We start from the raw sequence: 26,555 nt of genomic DNA on the forward strand, positions 1-26,555 counted from the left end.
TTTCTCCTTCTCCACGTGGAATGACTCTGTGCCTCTCCGCCACTGTTCGGAGCTAAGGGAACTCTCCACTGGGTGATCTTACTTCACTTTTGCATCTTACTGTTCCTATTACACTTTCCTTATCTAACCTATCTAAACCGCATCGAAATCTAGCTAATCTATCTAAACCACAAAGGTAGGAAGGTCGTAAGGACACTCCCATCTTTGGGTTGAATAACCCAGTTGTCCAGACAGGCTCTGGCCAACATCTCCCAAATTCCTCCCATATTATATTTGCCCATATTATATTCCCCCTTATATCTCCCATATTATTAATTCTCATATTTCTCTCGTATTACTTATGCCCTCGCTCATCACGTTTCACTGGCGAGTGGGAGGTTCCTTAGCACTGCACTACCTCCAGACGATGCCCCACGCAGGACCGGGCACCGCTCACCGCCCCCCCGCGGGGTCCCCGGGCCGCCACAGCGGCACGGAGCGGCACCCCCCTGCCCGGCAGGAAGACGAACCCCGCCACGGGACCGCGCGAGGCCGCCGGGCCGCCCTCTCCTTGCCCGCGGATTGGCCACCGCGGCGTGCGGCAAGGGGCGGGGCCGGCGCGGGGGTATTTAAAGCCGCGCGGCAGCAGCCGGTGTCTGCGACAGGGAGCGGGGACGGCGTGAGGTGCGTGAGGGAGTGGTGGTGCGGGGGGCCGGGCCGGGCCGGGTCGGGTCGGGTCCCTTTCGCGGCGCAGTGCAGTGGCCCGGCGCGCAGGGCCGCGCCTGGCCTTTCCACAGCCTCGCTGGCGGCTGCCTCCATGCCGCGGCCTTGCGGGGAGGCGCCGGCGGGTGCCGGGTGCGCGGCGTCCCTGCTGGGCCTTGCTCGGTGTCCCGCGGTAGGAAGCGCCTGCCCGGCCGGCTGTCCCGGGGCACCGCACTGTTGTGGCTGCTCCTCCGAGGGAAGCTGCCGCTGTCCTCCCCCCGTCCCCTTCCCCACGCTTGTTCTCTCTCCCCGTGAGCCTCCCCCTGTCCTTAGGGAACCTGCGACGGTGCCTCCCTCCCGCCCTGAGGCTTACCTCTCTGCGGTCACAGACATGGGGGCCATGGTGAACTTTCCCTGTTGCTGCAAAACCTCGTAAAGTCCCGAATTTGACCTTTAAGTCAACCTCAGCCCAAAGAGCAGGGCCTGTAAAGTGGGCATGGGGTTGTATGCTGCTACTTTTAATGGCTTGTGGAGGATGGTGAGTGCTGTGTGATGGCTACAGACCTCTCCTGACCTGATTAAATGCTCTCATCTTGCCTGTGGATAAGGAGGGTGAAGTTGTCAGAGTGTAATGATAGTCCCTTGGATTATTTTATTTCATAATGCAACTGTTATAGCACTGTGAACAGGTACAACTGCAGAGCCTTTTGCATGCAGGGAGGAGGGATTCAGTTCTGCAGTTTGAAGGACCTACAGGAAATTCTAGCCCTGATTTTTAAGAGGGGAAGTAATACCCAGCCTTGGGCTGTGCAGCAAGCTACACTAGCTTTTTCCAAGTTTGAAACTGTGTGAGGCAGATTCTTTTGCAGTACTACAGTGAGACTTGAGTGATTCAATGTCCCTCTAATTTTTCAGGATACTTAACTGTTTAAGATGATACTTAAAGTAGTCCCTGACTTAGCAAGTTGTTCAGATCTTGTTTGTGTTGGACAGAATATCAGCCTCCATATAATATGTTGTATTTTGTGTCTGTGCTGTGTAGCTAAAGCCCTGATGTTGCTATAGGAACTGGTTGAGTGAAGGGAAGGGTCAGATGCACAGGGCTGATGCCTGTGTGCTGGTGTCTCTGAAAAGTTCTGGATGAATCATGCCTGAGCTCTAACTGCATGTGAGTATGGTGGCTTCATTAAGGAAACCAGGATTCAGTGAGAAGCATTGCTTTAACTTGGTTATGTCTATATAGTCCTTTTGAAGGCATTTGGTTTTCACTGTTCATAACTATTGAAGAGAATGTTTGAGCTGTCTGGCAGTTTCTGGTTGTTCTAATTGATTCTCAAAACTCATTATCCAAATTTCAACTTGATGGATGCTGTAAATTAAACAGAAGCCATCTCCAATGAGTGAAAGGATTTTTCTATGTCAAACACCAGTGATCTGTATGAGTACAACCCTGCTTGAAAGAAAATGTTCTGCAAATCTATTGTAGATTTGGGGTGGTAGGATGCACTTATATTGCAGTATGTTGTGTGGGATAACCTGCAGCTTGAAAGTATTTGTTTCAGCTCTGTAGAGTAGTCAGCTGTTCAAGAAATCCTAAGACACAGTCAGATGTTTTAACAACTATCATACTTGTCTTGTGACTTCCCCATAGAAGTGGAAGAAAGGCTTAAAGGATCTGGCACAAAGCTGACTGAACAAAATTCTGAAGCACAGCAGTTGGTGCTGGTGAACATGTTCGTTCAGTGTAGTACATGGACACTGGAGTTATTCTCGTGGTCCAGGCCCTTGGATTTGAGGCATGTCTGTAAAGATCGTTATTTTCCTGGCTTAGAGAAGGTGCTGTAACTTTAGTTCTAACTTGAGAACTAAGATTAAGCTTGTTGGTTCTGTTGGTTGAGTGGACAGCATGTCTTTTAAATGTGGGGTTTTGACTGGTAAGGAAGACAGAAAACTGAGGAGGTCAGAGACCTTGGATTTTCTCACATGAGCTTTAGTTGAAACTAAAACAAAACAAGGAAGTGGTAGCACTGAACTAGTCACTGACTACTTGCTCATGGTTGGTGGGGCTGGCTTCTGTTCCTGTGGCTTCACTCAGACTTTCTTTGGGAAGACTGAGTCACAGGTTAGGATGAAGAAAACACAGTTCTTAAGCTGCCTGCTTTTAACCTCCTTTGTAGAGCACAGAGTAAAAGTATAGTGCTTTCTTGGACCTAGCTACTAGCATTTGGGCCTATGACATACTATTAGTTGAACTCTTATAATAAAATGCAACTTCAAAGAGTAGATTTCACTTGAGTAACATTTTGGCTATAATTCTGCAGTAAAGTGAAGTACATGACTTGATTGAAGCATCTCTATAGACAAGCTTGCTCAGTTTAACTTTCAAAGTTATGTGGGGGGAGAGGCAGAAACAGTGGTGTTGAGATTAATATACTTTAGCCACTTCACTGTGACTTCATGAGAGGGAGTGGCCTCAAGTTTTATATTCACAGAGCTTGTTGTGTGGCATTAGCAGTTAAAAGGTGAAAGTCTTCTGTGGCTGCTTGATTTACTGACTGTTGCTTCTGAAACCTGTGAAGGCTGAATTGTTTTTCTGTCACAATCTTCAGCAGCACCATTCTGGTCTGAAAATGTCTGGTCTCGAAACACTCTTTAAATACGTTGATGAACACCAAGACCTCTATATTCAGGTAAGTTTTCTTTCAGTGTTGTCCTGCAGCACAGATATCTATGGGATATTAAAAGCTGATAGGTGGTCAGCTCTGGGCTTGTTGTTACATCTATATAATATGCCCAATAATAGAGTAATGCCAAGTAATTGAGGAGAGGTGGGGAGCAGGCAGCAGGGGTGACTTGTTTGAGTCAAGCCAGAAAACTTTGTTTCTTAAGTTTACGCATAGTTCTGTTCAAATAAATCTCCATGGTAGATTCATTAGGAAATGCTCTATTACTGTCTAATGCAAGCAGTGACTTATTTGGAGGTAGAAGTTTGACATTAGCTCCTGAATGCCAAACGAGGTTTATACTGTCTCTCCCTTTGAGATGGGAGAGGAAAGATAGATGCAAGGCTGGAATGAAGCTTTCTCATATGAAACTGTTCATGTTGGGGGACAGAGGGAGAGGTTACATTCTATATTTTGCTGTTTAACCTGCTATTTAATTGCACTTTGTATTGCAATCCCTTTTGCCTGTGAGGGGGTCAGTGGTATTAGCACTGTAAGGTCCCAGGCAAGAACTATGTGACATGTTCAACTTCTGACAGTTGCTCTTGCTGATTTCATGTGGTGGTGGTGGGGAAACTAAGGCAGCCTTTCTGAGAAGCCTGAAGAGCATTATCTGGTTCTGGATTCTTAAAGAATGGCAACCAGAAAGGCACAATATGCACAAGCTCTCATACTCCTAAGCCTAATTTCTGTATCTGTGGGCTTTGCTATGCTGCAAGGGCAGCTGCAGGAAAGTGAGATTTTAGAGAGCTTTTGAGTGTAATATCAATGGTTAGAATATTCCTTTTAGCAGAGGACAGAGCTGATCTGCCTCAAGTTTAAGCTTTACTAAAACAGTATTAGTTGAATTGCAAGGTATTGTGTTTGTATAGTGCCTCCCATGCCATAATTTGTATACAGTGAAACCTTAACTTTTCTGTCTTTCTGTAGCGGCTGGCTCAATGGGTGGCAATTCAGAGTGTGTCAGCATGGCCAGAGAAGAGGGCTGAAATCAGACGCATGATGGAGGTTGCTGCGAAGGATATTGAGCGACTGGGAGGCACAACGGAACTTGTGGATATTGGGAAACAAAAGGTATGTGAGCATCTGCATGTCAACTTAGTAGGAAGCGATCTCTTTAGAAGACAAGGTGTTTTGTACCAGGCTGGTTAGTGCAAAAGAAAGGCACTTAGAGTCTATAAAGTATCACTTAAAATGGTGTTTATTGGAGCTACCACTATAAAGAAGATAGTATAGATAATCTATGTCCCTTCAGATGTTGGGAATCCCAAGCTATACAGCATCTAGTGGGCATCCAGTCAGCATGCTGTGCAGATTCCATTCATGGAAATGTTATCCCATTTTATTTATTCAAGCTGTTCCATTCCACTGCCAGACAAAAGGGACATTCACATGAGAACTTCTTGCTGTGCTCTTAAACACAAGGACATGCAGGTGGTGTAATCACCAGTACCAAGTGGGAACTGGCTGAATGCTACAGTCAACTGGCTAAGTTTATCCTGCAGCCCAAGGACATGTGCAGCACAATACAGGCAGGAAGGCAAAGCTGTGTGTGCAGCATAGCACAGCACAGGCTTGGGTGTACTCAGGCTAACTGTGTGGATCCCTAATTCCTTGATGTCTGACAGTCTTCTGGTCAGGGTCACCACACAAGGGTAGTAGCCTAGAAAGGCAGTAGCTGGTTGGGGTGTGGGATAATGTTTTTCCTGCCACATAGTCTAAGCTTCTTATTAAAACCTTTGTTGTTTATATTAAACTATGGGATCCAGATCAGTTAAGCATGTTGGATTACATTTTAGACTTTGTATTAAATGCATTTTAAATACTTTTCTAACTGAACATGAACAGAGCACCTGTAAACAAAAATGTTATCCATTTAACAGTAGGCTGGTATTGGACTTCAGACTCATAGCCTGTAAAGGTATTGAGTGAAGTTTGAGTAAGTCTTTCAAAAGATTTTCAGGCTCTAACAGAAGTGTTACGCTTGTCACAAGATTGCACTTGTCCCTTACCAGATACAGAATCCTTCTGTAATAGGATGAGTCCCCTCCTTATTTTTAGCTGTCTGGACTGCTTTTCTTCACTTGAGAAATGTGTATGCTTCTGATAATGATAATCTTATCTGAGGGACCATCCACTTGATATGCTCCTCCTTTGAAGTGCCTAGTCACTACATGTTACAGAATGAGACCCATACCAAAATTGTTAGACTAGCATTTGGATAGTGGCATTCAAAATCCTGGTGTACTGGAGTGTTTGCTAGTTTTAGAAGATTGTCATTGTAATTGGTGCTAAGGACTGCTGGGTGAAATCTGTGTGTATCAGGACCCTCTAAGCAGTTCTTGCTTTTGTCAACTAAATAAATTTGTCTGTAGCACTACAGGTCCCAGCAGGGAAGTAGCTGACTTCGTGTGCCCTCTTGGGAGGGAATCTGTAGGATAATTCTAGCTCTGCTGCTACCTACAGCCTAAAATCCTATCAAAAGTGTTTCAGTTAATTCAGAGACAAACTTGTTCCTTTCATCAGTGTAACCTTTGGGGGCAAGAACTGACTTTACAGAGTTTATTACAAGTAACATTTTTATTTAGAAAACTTTTGCAGCTGGATTAAAGTTAACTTTAGTATTTACTTTTATATTAAGTATAGACAAAACTAGTCAGTGTATTATGTACATTGTCCTTCATTGATACAGCAGCAATGTAAAGCAACTGGTGAACTTGTCTGATCTAACTTAGTTTATTGTTGCACAGCAGTTTGTACTGTGTACTACTTACTGTAAGTGTAAATTCTTGCAATAATGCTTTAATCACTTAAGGCTGCAGCTGGCCAAGGACCATGTAATAAAAAATTGATAAAAAACAGGAGTTTGGAACCCATATGAGCAAAAAGTCAAAGATGATCTTGATTTGCTGAACAGTGTCTAGGAGTATGGGTTAGCTCACCAGAAGGGAAATACATGCTAACTGAGAATAGCATGTGATAATTGCTTATGGGGTATTCCAAAAGGCTAAGCCAAGTTCAACTCTTGAACTCTTGAACTAAGTTCAACAGCACACCTCTGCCCTTTGCTTAACAGTGTAGGCTGGTATAGAGAAATACAGCTCTTATGCTGACCTTATTTAGGTGTAGGCATGTGTTATACTCAGTGATAGCACTGTCAGGAAACTTGTGTTTAGAGCTATACTGTGGACAGGATGAAAGTGCAGTGACAAGCAATGCAGAATGCAATATTGAATGGAGTTTATCACTTATGCTTAGGTCAGCGTTAGATATGGCAGTTTGGCATGCAGACAGCTTGCTCTGCTAAAATCTGATGTAGGATTGTTAGTTTAAAGCTAACAGTTCTGAGTGGCTTGGAACATTTTGACTATTACCGGGACTTGTCAGGAAACTTTTACTGGCATGGTGCTGCTCTGCCTTCATTGGCACATTGCCTCTGGCAATCAGTCTAAGTAGCTTAGTTTTGATTAGCTGTCTATGCCCCTAATCTCATAGCCTCCCTAATGTTAAAGTATTTCATTCATCTGATAAAAATATGCCACTCTGACACCTCATATTTGCATAAAACTTCTTGCCTCCTGTTTCTAGCTGCCTGATGGATCAGAGATCCCTCTACCGCCAATTGTTCTGGGAACACTTGGCTCAGATCCACACAAAAAGACAGTGTGTGTATATGGTCACCTGGATGTTCAGCCAGCAGCACTAGAGGATGGCTGGGATAGCGAGCCCTTCACGCTTGTAGAAAGAGAAGGTAAGAGTGGTCAACTTCGATGAGCACTTTAAGAAGTGTGGTATTTCTCAGCTGTTCTAAAGCTGTAATTTGACCCCTTGATTGAAAGGGGGAAGGAGGGTAAGAACAGACATGGGTGTTTGTTTAATACTGTTGAGAGATGACGCAGGAGGGGAAATGGTAAACATAGTGCTGCAAAATCTCAGCTGCTCTCAGGGCTTGTTTCCTTTTCTGATAGACTAGACTGTACTTGCATGTTATCTTCCTTGTAGCTACAGCAAAGTCTTAACTGCTGCCTTCCGTGGTAATGTGTTGCCAGAAAGCTTTCTAGAACTGGTTTCTTGTGGTGTTCCCAACTTGCCACCTGTAAGGTCATGTCAGACTGCAGGGATTTTGAACTGCTACAGGGTACAAACACTCAACACAGATTCTTCATACCTGGAACAGGAGTGGTACAGCAGCCTCCCTGGCTTACCTTGTGTCTACATACTGTGCTACAATAAGTACTGCAGAAGCTGTGCTTTACAGAGCTTGTGCCCAGACAAGTGTCCCTCTCCCGTAAATGGGGATGGAGAAATTGTGCAGTAACTCCTGTTGAAACAACACATTGCCAGTAATCACGAGGAGACTAAAACTTTCTTTTCTATTTAGAACTGGTGCTGCCAACAGCTTCTTCCTTATTTCATTTGCTCAGTGTTGAGTGTCAAAGGTCATATGAATAGAAGGACATTAACCATTTGTGTTGTGTAAGTGTAAATCATTGCCAAGAAAAGTATTCTATTATTTCTACCTGTGCACTTGGTCGTAGGCAGCAGAGTCCCATTTACTAAGTTGGATCATCTCAACTGATAGCAAAAGCTAGACTTGCCTCAGGCTGTGGTTTAGCTGTGCAGCCTGGCAGTGTAGGAGGCATATTTACCAATGGCTTCTTACCTTGCAAGCTGTCTGGCCTGTTCTGTCACTGCTTATACCTAGTATCTGCCTCTACTGTGATCTCATGTGCTACATTTCTTGGGATCCCCCTGTAGCCTGTAAAACTTGTCTTTGACTAAAGCCCTTTCTGGGGAGATTGATGTTTATCTGGACAATCCAGAGGAGTGATTGGTCACTAGCTACTGAAGTCTTACTCTTCAAACAGAATTATTGAATTGAAGCTAATAGTGGTTAGATTTCTGTTAAAAGGAGGTAGCTTGCTCCTATGCCCTTACTTCTGAGTTTGTAGAAAATGGTATTATTGTGAAGGATATGGGAACAACTTTGGCCAAGGCAGTGTTAGATCTTTTCCAGGCTTATGTTCAACTCCTATCCAGGGAGCAGCTGGGGTAGCTCTGCATGGGAGAACTATTGCAGTCCTGTACCTACCCCACTTGCATGAGTGTATGAAGTAGGATGTAAAACTGCTACTTTAGAAGAATCAGAAATGAAAGTTAATGTAAGCAGGGCTAAAAAGTTTATCCAAAAGAATGTTTTCTCCTGCAGGCAAGAGATGACTCAAGCTTCATCCTAATTTTTTTCCACAGTGGTTAATTTGTATCTTGTTTTTGCAGGAAAGCTGTATGGGCGGGGATCAACAGATGACAAAGGTCCAGTGCTTGCCTGGTTGAATGCCTTGGAGGCTTATCAACAAACTAACCAGGTATGTGCCCAAAATGTATCCTGTTTTTTACAAGCAGTTGAGTCTAGCAATAAATGTTACCCAAGCCACAAACCCTTGTGAGGCAAGCCTGCTTATTCAGCTGATCAGAGGAATGATGCAATAGTCCTGTTAGTTCCCTGATGTCTCAGTGGGGTTGAGTTGACTTGCTGACAAGTTAGTCTTGTAGATTCTTGAATTGCACTTTAAACACTTTTTTGTTTTAACAAAACATGTTAAAACAAATACATATGCAAGCATGAAGAATAATCAAATGTGATCACTTTCATGTAAGGATTTCAAATTAGCTTGGCCTTTAGCAAAGCTTAATGTCTCACTGCCAGAGCTCTAAGAAGGGATTAACTTAGTAACACTAAACTGGGAGCTTTACTGTTTCTGTTCAAGAAAATGTGCAATCCTAAATAGCTTAGGATGTCTGCTTTATCTTGCAAGACAAGTTGCTATTACTTGTGAAAAGAATTAGCAGTTCTCAAGTGCTGTCTAGGCATAGAATATGGTAGACTGGATAGACAGGGTAGTTCTGACTCTCCTACTGTGGCATGCAATTTCTGTGGTAAATATTAGTTTTCCTAGCCCTGTGACTTACCTTTGGTAACAGATCTCTGCTGTGTTCCCACGGTTAAGAGGATTGGGAGCAAGTTGTTCTAGAGCTTAGTTAAAACTCTTTTGAAGAGTTTGAATTCCTTCAAATAAAGGGTTGTGTAAGTGCAGTCCAGACTTTGTAATACTTTGTGTATAATTAACAAATTCCACTGTCATGAAACTTACTCATGTCCATTTTTCTGCTTTGCATGTGACATGAAAATTACTGATAGCTGAAGGAGTCTAATGTTTCCACATACATAATCTGTTCTTGTTTTTAATTTTCAAAGGAGTTTCCTGTAAATGTTAAGTTCTGCCTGGAGGGTATGGAAGAATCGGGATCCGAAGGCCTTGATGAACTGATTTTTGCTCAGCAAGACACTTTCTTCAAAGATGTGGATTATGTTTGTATTTCTGACAACTACTGGCTAGGCAAGAAGAAGCCTTGTATCACCTATGGCTTGAGGGGTATCTGTTACTACTTCATAGAGGTAAGTGCTGAAATACACTGCAAAACCAGGTTTAAGCTGATGTTTCCACTGGAGAAGAGTGGTAGCTCTAACTTTTTCATTCCAATAGTTTTTTAGGAAATGTGAAACTGTCTACTTAAGTAGAACTGTTTCTACTAATTGTCTAAATATCTTCCTTTTACTGTTCTATATGATACTTGGGTGGGAGGGACAGCTTTCAAATGTATGAAGCAAGATAAGCCAGCACCTTCACTGGAGGATTCTCAAGGCATAGATATCTTCATCCAGATATTTCCTTGAATGCAGGAAGAGATGTCACCCCTGAAGCTTCCAAGGTTAGGACAGTCAGTACTAAGGGCTTGTACTCTACAGAGCAATAAAAACATATCTACTTTAAGGTACTACAACTGAGTAGTCTCGTTTCAAAACCAGATGCATTCTCAAAGTATGTGCAGCAAAAGCTAGGGTAAAAGTGTTCTGTGCATTTGACAGTGTCTTCATGCTAAAATTAACCAGAATCTTAATTCACTTCAAACCAGGTGGAATGTAGTGACAAAGACCTTCACTCTGGAGTTTATGGTGGCTCAGTACATGAGGCCATGACAGATCTCATTACTCTAATGGGTAAGAAAAAGCACATTTCACTGAATACATCTAAAGTAGGAGTAAGCCATTAAAGCATGAGTTTGTTTGCAATGAGGGGGTTTGCTAAGGGCTGCTTACACTAGCAAAGCAATAACCAATGACATCATGATTGCCAGGTATGCATAAAACAGGCTGATGCCTTAGGTACAGAAATGAGGTAGTTCTTGCCAAGAAGTTGTCTACTTTAGCTTCCCCTAAAATCTTTCTGCAAACTTGTTAATTAAATCAGCTCTTTTCTGCAAAGTCTTCTACAGATGCCATACTGAACTCCTTGGGAATCCTTCCTTCAAACAGCTAGCCAAATACGTAGCATTAGAATTAAATGCAGTTGCAAGGAAGTACCTGTTTTGGATGGCTGTAAATTCCACAAGTGCCTTCCATGCTTAGTGGTACAGACTGTGGGTGGTAGAGGTCAGTTTTATTACATATAGACCTTTCAGAAGGCAAAGACTTCTATTTGCCATGGAAAGTGTTCCTGCCAGTGACACCTTGTTTCTTCTGGTTAAATCCTGATAGTAGGTGCTTGTTTACAGGTTCTCTTATAGACAAGAAAGGGAAAATCCTCATCCCAGGCCTTAATGAAGCAGTGGCACCTGTTACTGATGAGGAGCTGGCACTATATGAGAAGATTGATTTTGACCTGGAAGAATATGCAAAAGATGTAGGAGCAACAAAATTATTGCATGATGCAAAGGTATATTGTACTCCTTCCGCTCTACCCTCATGAGCTCTGTTAGTTCAAGCTATATTAGCAGACAGAAACAAGCTTCTGTGGATACTTGTGTAGTTACCAAGCAATTTAATAGGCAGAGAATTCATCTGATGTCTTTAAAATGGTGGGATTACAGTAGGTGAGATCTTCAAAGCATAGCTGACTGCATACTTAACACTAGCAGTTCCTCTGCAAAGTGTTAGGTGCTTGGAAACTTAGTCTAGGTTATCCCATGTTTAAGGCAAGCAGTCTAGGCAACTTTAAATTTGCTCCTTAGCAAATCCTTAGTCTATGTATAAGTAGCATTTCAAACTTGTACAGAACTTTAGTGCTGCTCTCTTAATGCTAAATAAGAACTGCTAGCACTTTTTGAGAGGTCGGATACCACATCTACACAAAGCATCTGGCTTCCGACATCTGTAAAAAGTTCAATGGGTTATCAGATACAAAGTAGCTGCTCATAGTGAAGACTTCTCAAAAGGTGAGAAAACAGCTTGAGATCTAGCTGTGATGAACTTAAGGTTAACATATTGAAATGAACATCTTCCTAGACCTGGCAAGCAAGGACTGTTTTGTAGCCATGAACTAGGCTGTTGCCCAAATCTTTGAACAGGCTCAAGTTCAATAAACTCATGTCTGAACTTCTCAAATCTTCATCCTGGGAGCTCTCCAAATGAATGCTTTTAAGGGCATTGAATATTGCAAGGTATAGGTATTACATACTAATTTTAGAGCCTTAAACCCTAGATGTAAATACATCTATTGTAAAAAAGCAGAAACAAGTCTTGTAAAAGACAAGTTTACATGTGCAGGTCTGTCTTCTGTCCTAGTACTGTCAGGAAGAGACTTCAGACTCAACTCAAATAGCTATTAGTAATAATTTTATATCCTCAACCTTGTCTTTACATGCTCAGGTTTATATCAACTGAGAGCACACAGGCTTCCTTGTTTAGCCTTGTCCTATAAAGTAATGGATGAAATACAACTTGTATATAAGGAGCTGGCAAGATGCTCGTCATATATGATACTGAACTAAAGCTGTTCAGTCTTAGCTAGACTGAAATCCTAGCTTAACTTGCCAAGGGAATTCTAACTAAGCTGTGTGCAAGAAGGGTCTTAGGACTAAGGGGACGTAGGGGAGAGCAGGCTGGAATCTCCAGGTGAGAAATGATGTGCCTGAAATATTTGAACAGTGACAGTTAAACTCTCTTTGAGATAAGATTAGAGGCAGGTTGTACCTGGAAAAAAACAAAGTGTTCACGTTTAAAGCCCACAAAATTAAGCCTCCTGAATCTCTGCAGTGAAGTTGGTGTTTGAGATACTGTAGCTGTACAGGACATAAATACATTGAATTCACAGTATCAGTGTACTGAACAGCTGTGTCCTAAGGCAGTAAGGAGGAAATGCAGAAGTGTATCTGAAAAGGCAATAATGGTCACTTTAATCAGCCTGGAGTTCAGGCAGTTTAACTGATAAAAATAGGAGCACACTGTATGCCTGACTGCACAGTGGTGAGGCTTTTAGAAAACTTGTGATCTTCACAAGCATGTGACTTGGTGATGAAGGCACCTGCCTGACTTGAGGCAGTGGGGGCTAGAGCTTCCAATATCCTCCCTACACGTTGTGCTTGAGCACCTTATCAGTAGTATTTGTCCTTGTCAGAAGCAGGCTGGACATGTTCTGTGAGTTCCATAGTCCTAGGAGAAAGCCAAACTAGAGCTACTGAATCTCTTAAGGTGCTGAAAACACAACTATTGTATCAAAAGGGGTGTTTAATGGGAATAACAGCTTCTGTTTATAACTGGTCTTGAAAGAGCTGCATTTGCCCATGGGAGAAAGCACTAGTTCTTGCAAACTCTTTATTAGATGGAAGAAATTATTCCTTTGGGGAACTCTGTCAAACTTCATGTAACCTTGCATCTTTCCCTTTGCTTCTTCAGAGGGATATCCTTATGCATAGGTGGAGATATCCTTCCTTGTCTCTCCATGGAATTGAAGGAGCCTTCTCAGCCTCTGGAGCCAAGACTGTGATTCCTAGGAAAGTGATTGGCAAGTTCTCGATCAGACTTGTGCCAAACATGACTCCCGAAGAAGTCACAAAGCATGTATGTTGAGATGGATTGATGGTCTCAAAACTACTAGTGTTTCTAAACTTCTCTTCTCCATGCGTGAGGGAAGAGCATTTCTGGTTTCTAAAGCGGTTCTGGATACTTTGCTACAGTCTTCCCTGTTCTGCACCTCAATTCAGATAATTGAGGGAATTGCTGTAGACCACTGTGGCCTGGCTATTCAGTTTCTCTCAACGAACTCAAAGAAAGGGCTCAGGGGTAAATGCTAACTTAATTGTAGGGCAGTCTTATGCTTTTGAATATGTCCTTCTGGCATACAAGTTTGACATATGGGCTAACTGGTTTACAGTATACAGTTAACTTGCCTAAAGGAGATATTCTGACTTCAGAGTGGAGATACATAAGAATAATATGAAATAATAGTAATAGGAAATGTATTGCTGCACAGTAGTAGTGACCTGCAAGTCCCTAAGATGCTTTAAGTATACAGTCTTTACCTGTGTTCATGCAAATGCTAACAATAGATAAGATTGTTCAATCTTTCCTATAGGTTGAAGACTACGTGAGCAAAAAGTTTGCAGAGCTGCAGAGTCCCAACAAATTCAGAGTATACTTAGGCCATGGTGGAAAACCCTGGGTATCGGACTTCAACCATCCCCACTACATGGCTGGTAGGAGGGCCATGAAGACAGGTCAGTGGGTTTCCCACTTGGCACTGGGAGGGCTAAAAAGCTCTTGTTCCAGCACCTCAGGAAACAGAGGAGCTCATTTTTGCGGTGTACTGCGCTTATTATGTGACTTTGGCTCACTAAGTAAGGAAGCATGTCATGTGCAATCCTTAAACTCAAGTCTGAGGTACAGGAAGGAGAGAAACTTGATATGAAGCTCATACCTACTATACTGGAACAGGTCCACTGGTATGGTGTTGCTTTTGCATTAGGATGAGACTGTCAGTAGTTCAGATCACTTGTTTAGCCAAAGCCCTCAAAGATTAGTCATACCAGCATCCTTAATCAGTTATGCTAGGGCAACTAGAGCAAATCTAACTTCTGTTGGAGTACAAACAGCCTTTCAGATGAAGTGTTGTGTAATTGAAAGTGACAGTATTCCAGCACTACATCTGGGGGGTAAATGCCACAGTTCTGCAACCTCTGCAGTCTGGCTGATTAAAACAGGGCAAGATTTGGCCAACACATGGTACAGAAGAAGATACTTGATTGCTTAAGCAGCAGTAAGGATCTGTGTTGGAAAAACAGATACAATTCCAAACTGACTAGAGGATCACTTTGTTCTAGTTTTTGGAGTTGAACCAGACCTGACGAGGGAGGGAGGAAGCATTCCTGTTACCCTTACTTTTCAAGAAGCAACAGGCAAGAATGTCATGCTGCTTCCTGTTGGAGCTGCAGATGATGGTGCCCACTCTCAAAATGAGAAGCTAAATAGGTAAGAAAATACTTATCCCTCTGCCAGGCTGAGTTGTAACTGTGGGTGTTGGCTTGTATTATGAAAAGAACCAAGAAGAATTAAGTTCTCCCTAGCAGAGAATGGCTGATTGGATAATTAGTCTGTAGCTGAATCTTGATGTCATGTTTTATACATTTGAAACCAGAAGCAGCTTTGATATGTTGATCTCCAAGCTTGGCTACCCTCTGCCCCAAGGGTGGAATTTCTCTCTGGCTGGGGGAGATGCAGGGAGGTTGGGAGTGGTACCTGTTGTCTGCAACAGTAATGTCTGTAGTGTCTGAGTGCACAGGACTGATGCTGCAAAAAGCACAACTGCTTGAAATACAACTCAAGCGAAGCTAATGCTAATGGCAGCTATTTTCTTTCCAGGTACAACTATATCCAGGGGGTGAAGATGCTGGGTGCATACCTCTATGAAGTTTCCCAACTGAAGGACTAAGTTAAACACCTTTACCTTCTAGCTCCTGGAGCAGAAGTCTGAATTTTCTTACAAAATGTCATCAATTATCAAGTCTTACATGTCTCCCCTCTTCTACCAACACTCTGCTGTTTTGGTGGGGAGAGGAAAGCATGCAGTTCCACTTGACAAAGAACGTTGTATACCAAAAATATTTCTTTAAATGCTTACTTCAGATGACGCAGACTATTCTTTATCTGGCCAGCAGTCCTGAACTGCATCTTTGTCCTCTCTGTATTACTTCAAAGCTGTGGTTTGCTATATACATCTACTTTTTCCTGTAAAGCAGGAGGAATGGTTTGCTCTCAACTGTTTAAGCAGCCACATCAGTTGCAGAACTGCCAGCTGAGTTTAAGGTTCTTATTTCTGGATATGTCCTGGAAGTAGTCAAAGTGACAGATTATGGGGCTATACTGGAATGTGTTCAAGCTGTAGTGAGGCATCCATCTTACTGAGTGATTTGGAAGTGCAGTTTGTCTCTTACAGTTTATACCTGCCTGCAGGTTTCAGTTTACAGTGAATTAGGGTACAGCAAAATTCAGTGTGGTAATGACTACTGGCCATCTTTTTGTAAAGCTGTCTTTGTACTCTCTAAAAAAGACAATAAATAATCATGCTCTGGAGTTTTGGCTCTTGGTCTCTAAGGATTAAATAATGACTTGGGAGGGAAAGCAACTTCAGGTGGCTTGGGAGAGACTCTTCTATGGCTATTGAGGCAGATGAGCAACGTGACTACAGACTGTACTTCCTGGGGAATCCAGATTTTTATTCCTTAGGCTCTGGTTCCGTAACAGCTTGTTGACTTGAAGCAGTTGTGAATCCTCCTGAAGGAAAACAAGATCAGAAGAATCTTCCCATGTGGCTCTGTAAACCAGGTCATCACGATGTAGCACAACTGATGATACTGCAAGGGAGTAGGTGGAACTTGTAGGCATAAGTAGGGAGAGAAGAGCATCACTCATAGCAACTGCTGGCTGACATCCACCTTCAGGCTGTCTTTTGGGAATGTTCAACTCCAACACTTCTAGTGTTACCTCAGAACAACTGTCTGAGAGCATGGCTCAGTCCTGTAGCCTGACAAATAGGTCAGCAGTGTGTGATGCTTCCTCCCTTGGGGGGCAGGAGGCAGGAATGTCTTGTCTAGCTGGATTTCACTGGTGTTTGAGCTGGAGTCTTAATAATGGGTGATTGTTGGGGCAGGGAGGAGGCTTCTGTTCTCATGGTGAAGCTTCTAAACTTCTCTGCCTTGCTTGTGTTATGTTTGGTTTGTCATGGAAGTTGATGGCTGGAGACAATCTGGTGCCATTAAATTTTGTACTTGCAGCTGTGGTACAGCCTGAAGTCACATGTCATATGCCCATGTCAGTACTTGCTAGCACCAAGCACCTGCAAAAACACACACTGGGTAGTGGGCTGCTGGGTTCTCACCTATCAGTGATGGAACTACTCTGCTACACCATTGTGGTGGGTTGACCCAGGCTGGAGGCCAGGTACCCACCAAAGCTGCTCTGTCACTGCCCTCCTCAGCTGGGCAGGCCAGAGCAAATATAACAAAAGGCTCATGGGTTGAGGTGAGGACAGACAGGTCACATGAGATTACCATCACAGGTACAACAGACTCATCTTGGGGGAAAAATTAAATTAATTTATTACCAAACAAATCAGAGTAGGATAATGAGAAATAAACCCAAATCTTAAAAACACCTTCCCACCACCCCTCCCTTCTTACTGGGCTCAACTTCCTTCCTGATTTCTTTACCTCCTTCCCTTCCCCCTGCCGAGCAACACAGGGAAATGGGGATTGTGGTCACTTCATCACATGTTGACTTTGCTGCTCTGTCCTTCTCAGGGGGAGGACTCCTCACACTCTTCCCCTGTTCCAGGGTGGAGTTTCTCCCATGGGAGACAGTCCTGCATTAACTTCTCCAATGTGAGTCTTTTCCATGGGCTACAGTTTTTCACAAGCTGCTCTAGCGTGGGTCCCCTATGGGGTCATGAGTCCTGCCAGCAAACCGGTGTGACAATTGCATGTAAGAGGTTAAAAACACAGGTGTCTGCTTATCTCTTATGCAAACATTGTGGATGGAGATCCTCAAGGTTGGCATGAGAAGCAGCTGAAGGAGGGAGTCTTGAGGCAGCAGGAGGGCCCTGTTTTGGCTAGAGAATGCAGGATAAACAGACAGATGGTTTCTACACAGAATCTTGAAGGCCATGGTGCCTGGAGTGAGACCTTTTGCTTCATTATCTGTGAAATGAATATTAAAGCTGACACCTGTAAATATGTTAATGAGCTAAAAGAAGTACATGTTTAACATATATGACTATAGTACTTGACTCTCCACCCAAATCATATGTCACCCCTGAGAGGGAACAGTTAAGGCTGGGGTACAAAGGGTATTGAGGAAGTTACCCCTGGGGGGAGACAAGAAATTGAAGACCCAGAAGAGGCAGTTGATGGGCTGTGCTCCTTCTCTACCCAATGGTAGGGATGCCTTCTAGGTAACCATTGTGCCTTCACCTTTTGGTGAAGAATACCCAGGGTAGCATTTTGCTGGTATTATAAACATATATTAGTGCTACTGCAGTAAGTGCATTTATCAATGGCAATGCTGAACTCTTTATATCTGTTGCTTTAATAAACTTTCTATTAGTTTGAACTTTGCAAAACTATCTCAGTGAAAGTCCTTCAGGGGCCTCTGGCAGGCCAACGTTGACTCTCATACGTGGCTACACATAATCCTTTAGACATGAACTGTTGACCAAGTCTGAGACTAAGACTGGACCTAGCTGCACCTAGACTCCCATCTGAGAAGGAGTTTAGAAAGCAAGGGGGTCCCTTTGGAACCTTGTGACTCAACGGTAGGGCCTCCCTCAGTCATGCATCAGACTCATATCCTTTACGTGACAACCTGCTCCAGCGCGGGCTTCCCACGGGGTCACAGCCTCCTTCGGGTGTCCCCCTGCTCCAGCGTGGGGTTCTCCAGGGGCTGCAGGTGGATATCTGCTCCACCATCATCCTCCAGGGTTAAACAAGGTAGGAGCCCGGCTTACTGCCAGTTGACCCAAATGGCATATGGCTGCAAGGCAGTGAGATTTTTTCTTTTTTGCAAGCTTCTTTTTAGTTAAGTTATGTCAAAGTATGCTAAACTCCTTCAAATACTAACGTAGAAGTAGTTGGACCGCATTTGTACCCTATTTGTACCCCAAGATAATTTTGCTTGTCTTGTCCAAATTCTCTTGCAGTTAAATTTGACAGAACTGCATAATTCATATTTGAGAGCTGGAGTTTTAGTAAAGATGATGAGAAGGTTTGTATATCCTCACTTAGCTATTTTTCCCCTTGCTTCAGTAACTTAAGTCAGCAGCAGCGGTTTCCTAGAAACTAATTCTGGGAACCTGGGAGGATTACTTGCAGAAGGAAAGGTAACTTCATAAATACGTAGCTGGGGGAAAAAAAAAGAAAAAAAAAGAGAAAAAAAAGGAATATTTATATGGCACAAAAGCAAAACACACTCTTCTGTCCTGTTTTCTAGTGTGGCATAATAGTTTGATTCCTGACTGGAAACCAGGAAATCTCCTGGTCGGTGGCATGCTGCTGTTCTCAAGTCTGGATAGCTCATACTTCCAGTTCTCCCACTCCAGGAATGGAGGGAGACCTACAACATGCATTTTACAATCACTTGTCCACAGGGTGAAACTACTGCAAAATAGAGAATGCAGACTTCTGGCTTGTAATGCTCACTAGATTTCTTGTGGTTTAGCAAAATCCATGACAGTGCATCTTGATATGGAATATGCACTTAAAAGAGCAGCTGGAGTTATTACAAGCTATTATCCCTAAATGAATAAGCCCTAACTGCCTCTTAAAATGTCACTTTTCTTTATTTTTGCTGTACTGGGAAACAATAGCATGCACATTAAAAACACAGTCCTGATTTTCAACGATGTGGCAATCCATTTTAGGCTTATTGAGCACAATGTCTCTAATTTGAAACTGCTTTTTAACTTGCAAAACAGACTTTGGTTTAGCATAATGAGTTTGGATGTACTAACTAAATCAAAACTTATTTTCCATAAGGTTAAATGATAGACTGTCTTAACTTCAAGAACTTCAGCTTTGTGATCTTGACCTTGAAGCAACGTGAAGTGTGGAGATAACAGAGCTAATCTAGATAGATAGACTATGTGAGTTTGTTCATTCTGTCAAAGTATTAGCTTAAAAACATTACAAATTTTTTTTCGGTGTCAACTGAACTCATTCAATTAAAATAGAATAGATTCATGGGTTAAATATGCTTTTACATTATGAGGAGTCAATCTGAAAAAATCACCTTCCTGATAATTAATAAAGTTATGCAGAGGATTTAAATCACTCTTCAGAGAATCTGCTTAGGCTACATAGGAAAGCTTAGTAGTGCATAATTTTGATTCTAGTCCCTTGCTAGCTTGATTATACCATCCTACATCATGATGTTAGGCTATGACAAACCCTGAATGCTAAAAAATGTTTTTCTAGTACTTTTAAATATTCATCTTCCTATTAATTTTGCATATCCTTAGCAATTCTGAGATTTCTTGAGGACTGCTTAAAATGCATGCCACCAAAATGTGCCAGCTAATGCTGACACATTGGTATGCAGTGTCCTCCTTCTGTCTGGGCAGGCTTATGTTCTTCTCAGTCATGGAGACAGCCCCTGGACTACTTATATTTCTGCCCTTTAGACTGAAAAATGAGATAACAAATACAGTTGAGCAGCTGCTTTTGTCATTGTTATTGTGCTATGGTCTCCTTTGGAAAAGCAGCTGTCCTGTATACAGTGCATTTGAGTCGTGAGACCTGTTGCATCCTCAGAGGATGTGTGGTCTCTTCATAAAAAGTAACAGCTAACTCCTTCAAGATAACTTTAAGAATAACTGTATAGTTATAATCTAGAGCAAAAAAACGTGACCCACAGAACAAAGTGCCAAATATTATTTGAAAGTGAAATATGTTCAGTTATTAGATATTCAAGGAAGTCTTTGTATAGAGACACTTCTATGTTAGCTGTTAGCTGTTGCTGGTGCATATGTGTGCCCTACAGTTGTCAGTCACAATCCACTGGTCTGTACTGAAAGACTAGCCTTAATAAAGTTGCAGTGTCCATAAGCAATGTGTATGAATAACATTTAAGGAAGGATCCTTCGAAGGCGGCTGTTACTATCTATATATAGAAATAAAAGCATATAAAAATGCTAAATGTCTTGATGTAAAAGTGAATCTTTGAAGGACTGTTTTCTTGCTCTTTTGGACAGACTAAGTAAATGGAATTGCAAATCTGAGTTGTTAATACATGCAAAATTGTAGCCAATTCCCGAATTTCAAGATAGCTCCTTGTGGTGGGTTGACCCTGGCTGGGGGCCAGGTGCCCACCAGAGCCGCTCTCTCACTCCCCTCATTCACTAAACAGGGGAGAAAAGGCATAACGAAATGCTTGTGGGTCGAGATAAGGACAGGGAGAGATCACTCACTAATTGTTGTCACGAGCAAAACAGACTGAACTTAGAGAGGGAATTCATCTAATTTATTACTAGGGAAAACAGAGTAGAGGAATGAGAAAATAAAATCAACTCTTAAAACACCTCCCCCCACCCCTCCCATCTTCCCGGGCTCAACTTCATTCCCGGCTTCAACCTTCCCCCCCCTCAGCGGCACAGGGGGACGGGGAATGGGGGTTACGGTCAGTTCATCACATGTTGTTTCTGCCGCCTCTTCATCCTCAGGGGGAGGACTCCTCTCATCGTTCCCCTGCTCCAGCATGGAGTCCCTCTCACGGGGTGCAGACCTTCAGGAGCAAACTGCTCCAACGTGGGGTCCCCCACAGGGTCACAAGTCCTGCCAGCAAACCTGCCCTGGCGTGGGCTCCCCTCTTCACGGGTCCACCGGTCCGGCCAGGAACTTGCTCCAGCGTGGGCTTCCCACGGGCCGCAGCCTCCTTCAGGTGCCTCCACCTGCTCTGGCGTGGGGTCCTCCACGGGCTGCAGGTGGAATCGCTACACCCCCTCATCCTTCCTCCATGGGCTGCAGGGGGACAGCCTGCTTCAGCATGGCCTTCACCACGGGCTGCAGGGGGATCTCCGCTCCGGCGCCTGGAGCTCCTCCTCCCCCTCCATCTGCACTGACCTTGGTGTCTGCAGAGTTTCTTACATCTTCTCACTCCTCTCTCTGGCTGCAAAAGCTCTCTCCCTAAGTGTTTTTCTTCTTCTTAAATATGTTATCACAGAGGCGCTGATTGGCTTGGCCTTGGCCAGCGGCGGGCCCGTCTTGGAGCCGGCTGGCATTGGCTCTATCAGACACAGGGGGAGCTTCTAGCAGCTTCTCACAGAAGCCACCCCTGTAGCCCCCCCTGCTACCAAAACCTTGCCACGCAAACCCAACACACTCCTAAGATAGATGATGAAATTAAATTTCACATTTCTGAACTAATTAATGGATTTAATGTCCAGGTAGTGAATAGTGGAGCCAAGGTTAGAGACTTGAGAAAAAAAAGCTGTCTTCTCTTGGACTGTTTTAAATGCTAGTAGGGAGAATTCTGAGATGCTGCTGCTTAATTTCAAGCAACCTACGAAACTCTTCCTTAGACTTGCAGCAACTTGGAAAGCAGCAATATAACTGAACTAACTAAAGTGTTAAAGTATAGAATCATAGAATCATAGGATGGTTTGGGTTGGAAGGGACCTCAAAGACCATCTAGTTCCAACCTCCCTGCTGTGGGCAGGGACACCCTCCACTAGACCACGTTGCCCAAAGCCCCATCCAACCTGGCCTTGAACACTTCCAGGGAGGGGGCAGCCACAACCTCTCTGGGCAACCTGTTCCAGTGCCTCACCACTCTCACAGTAAAGAATTTCTTTCTAACATCTAATCTAAATCGACCCTCCTTCAGCTTAAGGCCATTACCCCTTGTCCTATCAGTCCATGCCCCTCATAAACAGTCCCTCACCGTCTTTCTTGCAGGCCCCTTCAGGTACTGGTAAGCTGCAATTAGGTCTCCCCGGAGCCGCCTTTTCTCCAGGCTGAACAACCCCAACTCTCTCAGCCTGTCCTCACAGGAGAGGTGCTCCAGCCCTCTGATCAGCTTTGTGGCCTCCTCTGGACTCGCTCCAGCAGCTCCACGTCTCTCCTGTACTGGGGACCCCAGAGCTGGACGCAGTACTCCAGGTGGGGTCTCACAAGAGCGGAGTAGAGGGGCAGGATCACCTCCCTCGACCTGCTGGTCACGCTGTTTTTGATGCAGCCCAGGACACGGTTGGCTTTCTGGGCTGCAAGCGCACACTGCTGGCTCATGTTGAGCTTCTCATCAATCAATACCCCCAAGTCCTTCTCCTCAGGGCTGCTCTCAATCCATTTTCTGCCCAGCCTGTAGTTGTGCTTGGGATTGCACCGACCCATGTGCAGGACCTTGCACTTGGCCTTGTTGAACTTCATGCGGTTCACACGGGCCCACCTCTCCAGCCTGTCAAGGTCCCTCTGGATGGCATCCCTTCCCTCCAGCGTGTCGACCACACCACACAGCTTGGTGTCATCAGCAAACTTGCTGAGGGTGCACTCAATCCCGCTGTCCATGTTGCCGACAAAGGTGTTAAACAGTGCCGGTCCCAATAACGTAGTACAACAGCTGCAAAAAACTTTTGCAAGCTAGAATGCTGTATAGTATTTGTTTATTTACAAGTATGCCTTTGATAAGGTGGTGTTTTAGACTGTCTTGCTGTATTAGTAATGGGTTGATGTCTTTCTCTCTTCCATTATCAACTGTGTAACCTTTTAAATGCAAAAATTCTGTTTCTTTTCATGGACTTTTTAATAGTACCCGCAGAGTACAGAATATATGGCCTCTGCCTCCCATATTCTCTGCTACTGCTGCTCTTTCTGCTCCCCCTCTCCTGCTGTTTTTTCCCTGTCATTCACATGAGGGGAGCTAACTTTGCAAGGAGTTTCCCAGGAATATGGCCAGGCTTTCACTTTATAATGTGATAGGTATTTGTTGACTGGACTGAGTCTCTTCTTCTTTTTGTATTAAGACTGTAGCTCTTCTAAGACTGACGTGGACAATGCTACCAGACACTGATCTTTAATTTCAACTTTACTCTGTATTTGCCACTGCAATTGTTCTCAGTTTTTGGAAGCTGGCACCACAGTATAACAACACTAAGTGGAGTGGGAGAAGGTAACTTTTTTTGCTTTCAAATTCCTCTCCATTAACCTCTTTACTATTTGAGTGGATAGCAACCTGTAAAAATTCTAGCAGAAGATCAGCTATTTCTGCAAGTCCACTGGAACATACTTTTTAGTTTGTGGAAATGCCAGAAGTTAAAGGCATCAGACAAAAGACTTAGAAATGGTTCCAGGCAAATCTCTTCAGGTTTTTCTATTGTATGTGTTGAACACTTAGCTGGAAGACCCAAGTTCAAAGCTGTGAGAATACAATATACATTCAAAATACACTATAGGCTCCATGTCAGCATTTTCAGGAATTGGTTGTCAAGCAGTGAGAATTAATTAAAAAAAGCAAAAGGTTTATTTCTGTACAGCTTTGAATCTTGTTTTATTTCAGAAATATCCTGTAATGCATTGTCAGCCATATCCTAAACCTTTGTGCAAGGAGGCACAGTGCTGCTCGTGATTATTTTAAGGCAGTTTTAATTCTGAAGGGTTGGATTCAAAAGTACAAATCAAGAAGAGGGAAGACTATCTGCTTCGCGAGTTCAGACACATGTTGGTTACCTATGGCCAATTGTCTGGCAACAGCTTCAATATAAAGAGATGTGAATAAAGAGAACTTGAATGTGGACAGACTGGAAAGACTGGGGAGAGAAAGAGGTACAGAGCAGGCTTCAGAAACATGTAAAAGGCTTCATGTGAAACGTATAAGTGAATGTATAAATATATATTCCTAGAGTATGGACAGACAGAGTTTATGAGCTTCCAGGCTTTAGTCTGCTAATGTTCCTTTGCACTGATCTGGAAATGATGTTTAATGGAATTTGGCTGTTTATGAACTAAGTTTGTAGAGCTGCATATAATTTTTGGAAGCTTTACTTGGAGTTGTCTGACACTCATAGATGGAATTTAAATACCTTGAGACCAGTTCTGAAGTACTTATTTTTTAAAGTTAATAGGAATTTTGAGGAAGGGATTTGAGAAATAGAAGAATAAAATGTTGTCTTTAACTGCAGATAAGTTCATGCATTGATTGTTTTAAAATAGAAATAGAAAAAAGTAGCAAACACATCTGAAGGTTTTTTTTCCCATGGAAAACAGAAGGACTGGATTTACTGTGGATTAAATTAATAGAAAACTATGCTGTATTACATTGCCTGCTTTGTGAAAGTGTTCCTATAGGATATGACAGGTAATTGAGTCATCAACATAAAATATTAATATTTAAGATGATACATTCCATTTTCTTAATGCGTTGTAGTTCCACATCTATCTATGTGCAAATATGACACAGATTTACTGGGACACAGCAGTCACCTTGAAGCTGTGCTCAGTAACAGCTGATTAGCATTATCTGTTCCAAATGTAAAACAGGTGCAGCTTCTCTGACCTCATTAGAGGGAGCTGAGAGTGCCTCAGTAATAAATGCTCCTCTAGCTCCTTCCAATAATTTGATTTATATTGAAGAAAGTTTTAATGACACAATCCCTGCTACTGACAGACCAGCAGTCCTTGAGGATGTAGAAGAAAGATTCCGAAAATAATTAGGCTTGGCACTAAAATTAAAAAGAAGGGGGCTGGAATAGGAAAATGTTCTTTTTCTCAATAGCACACAGTCTGCAATACAACAGTCTTTTCATCCACTTATATTCATAGATGTCAATACAGAAGTGAGGTTAATATATCCAGAAGTGCATGGTAATCTGTTCATAAACTTAGATATATGCACCTGTTTGCTTTTGAATTTGAATGACTAGAGTCTGCACCCATCAAAAATAATTAACATTCTGGCACACTGTTTATTAGTCTTTTCCAATTGCTGAATGTAAGGATTTGGGGAGATAAAACGACAAAGTGGTCTAGGAATCTGAGAGCCTGTTTTAAGTTTGGATCTACAAGAAAAGTAAAGGATATGGTGATTTCAAGCTATGTAATGTTCAAAAACTTGTTTGCTTTATAACAGAGCAAGACGTTAAATTTGAATTTCACACACTTTCCATAAGATTATAATGCAAAAATACAGATTGTAATTAATCTGTTATCTGTGATGATAGAAATTAACATGCCATCCTGAGTCCTTTAAACCTACTAAGTTATTGTACAACTCAAAACTAACAAACAGCAAAAAGGTATAAAAACCTCTTTCTTGTAGTCTGTAATTAGGGAAAATCAGTTACTTCAGGTAAGACAGGTATATTAGGAAATGACGTATAAATTTATAAGCTTGGTCCGTCACTCATTTTTTCACAGATTTATCAATATTCAGAGAGTTTTCAAGACTGGCAGGAGCAGAGTGACTTATATCTTGCTGTTAGCAGAGGAACACGGCAAATACCAAAAAGCCCGCTCTGTAAACCCCTTATTTCAGTACTTAGTGGCACATGTCACCTGGATAACAGCCATTTATCTTTCAGTTTAAAGATCAAAAACTCCCTCTATGTTTTCACAGTGCTCTGAATTTGAGAGCTTGATCCCACTAAATCTGTTAGCCGGTTTAAGGCCCAATTACCAGTCACAAGAACGAATGAAATCTTCAGATAAGATGACACCATGCTGAGATAATTCAAAAGGAATCAGTCACACTACTTCAGGCTGACGCTTTTTTTTTTTTTTTTTTTGCTTGAAATGTGGCTCTTTGAAAACTGACTATTTATGAGAAAAAAGCACCCTTTTTTCCCTTTGCTTGCAGGATTCACCTAAAGCCTCAGCTGTGTGAGTTGCATTATCTTTCTAACATCTCCACAGAGCGTTTTCTTTCTTCCCAGCTAAGAAAGAGCAAGTCTAGGTAGATAAAAGGTGTTTTTACATGTGCCTGGGAAGGCTGCACACCAATGAAGAATACGACATTGCTGACACCTTTGTATTCAGCTGAAGTCACTCACAAGGTACTAAATGGATGGTTTGGACTCCTTTCGTGCATCATGTTCCAGGGTTAGATTCTTCTATATGAGTTCTTCATGTAATTACTGCTTCAGAAATGGAGGTATGTGCTGCCTCTAGCAATACTTTTAATAACGGTTTTTCCTTTACCCCAATAGTGAATAGGTAGATGAAAGCAGACTTACTGCAAGTGGAGAAACTAAGGCTGACACAAATATATTTGTACTTCTCTAAATGTGACAGAAAAACCAGGTCCATTTCATTGTGCCATTATCTTCAGTCGCCATTTTC

The 26,555-nt window shown here is 42.7% G+C and overlaps 1 protein-coding gene across 2 annotated transcripts; it reads left to right on the plus strand.

Moving 5' to 3' along the window:
* Positions 1–599: 599 nt before the first annotated feature.
* Positions 600–15,810, plus strand: CNDP2 (carnosine dipeptidase 2). Of its 2 annotated transcripts, none has more exons than XM_054817411.1 (12): positions 600–663; positions 3,291–3,371; positions 4,335–4,478; positions 6,993–7,155; positions 8,682–8,770; positions 9,661–9,861; positions 10,380–10,464; positions 11,019–11,179; positions 13,138–13,302; positions 13,817–13,958; positions 14,562–14,709; positions 15,100–15,810. In XM_054817411.1, exons 2-12 carry the CDS (start codon positions 3,312–3,314, stop codon positions 15,167–15,169), a joined length of 1,428 nt encoding a protein of 475 aa, XP_054673386.1. In that variant the 5' UTR covers positions 600–663; positions 3,291–3,311; the 3' UTR covers positions 15,170–15,810. The 2 variants fall into 2 exon arrangements, with proteins under 2 accessions (XP_054673386.1, XP_054673387.1); XM_054817412.1 differs by lacking the exon at positions 600–663 and adding an exon at positions 1,729–1,849.
* The last annotated feature ends 10,745 nt before the right edge of the window (positions 15,811–26,555 follow it).

The sequence above is a fragment of the Grus americana genome, chromosome 2, assembly GCF_028858705.1.
Source record: "Grus americana isolate bGruAme1 chromosome 2, bGruAme1.mat, whole genome shotgun sequence".
NCBI classification, from domain to species: domain Eukaryota; kingdom Metazoa; phylum Chordata; class Aves; order Gruiformes; family Gruidae; genus Grus; species Grus americana.

Bases quoted from the DNA above. Each gene is read 5' to 3' on its own strand.
- CNDP2 (XM_054817411.1), top strand. From the start codon at position 3,312: ATGTCTGGTCTCGAAACACTCTTTAAATACGTTGATGAACACCAAGAC. The intron at 10,465-11,018 runs GTAAGAAAAAGC...GCTTGTTTACAG, and splicing joins AGATCTCATTACTCTAATGG to GTTCTCTTATAGACAAGAAA. The intron at 13,959-14,561 runs GTCAGTGGGTTT...ACTTTGTTCTAG, and splicing joins TAGGAGGGCCATGAAGACAG to TTTTTGGAGTTGAACCAGAC.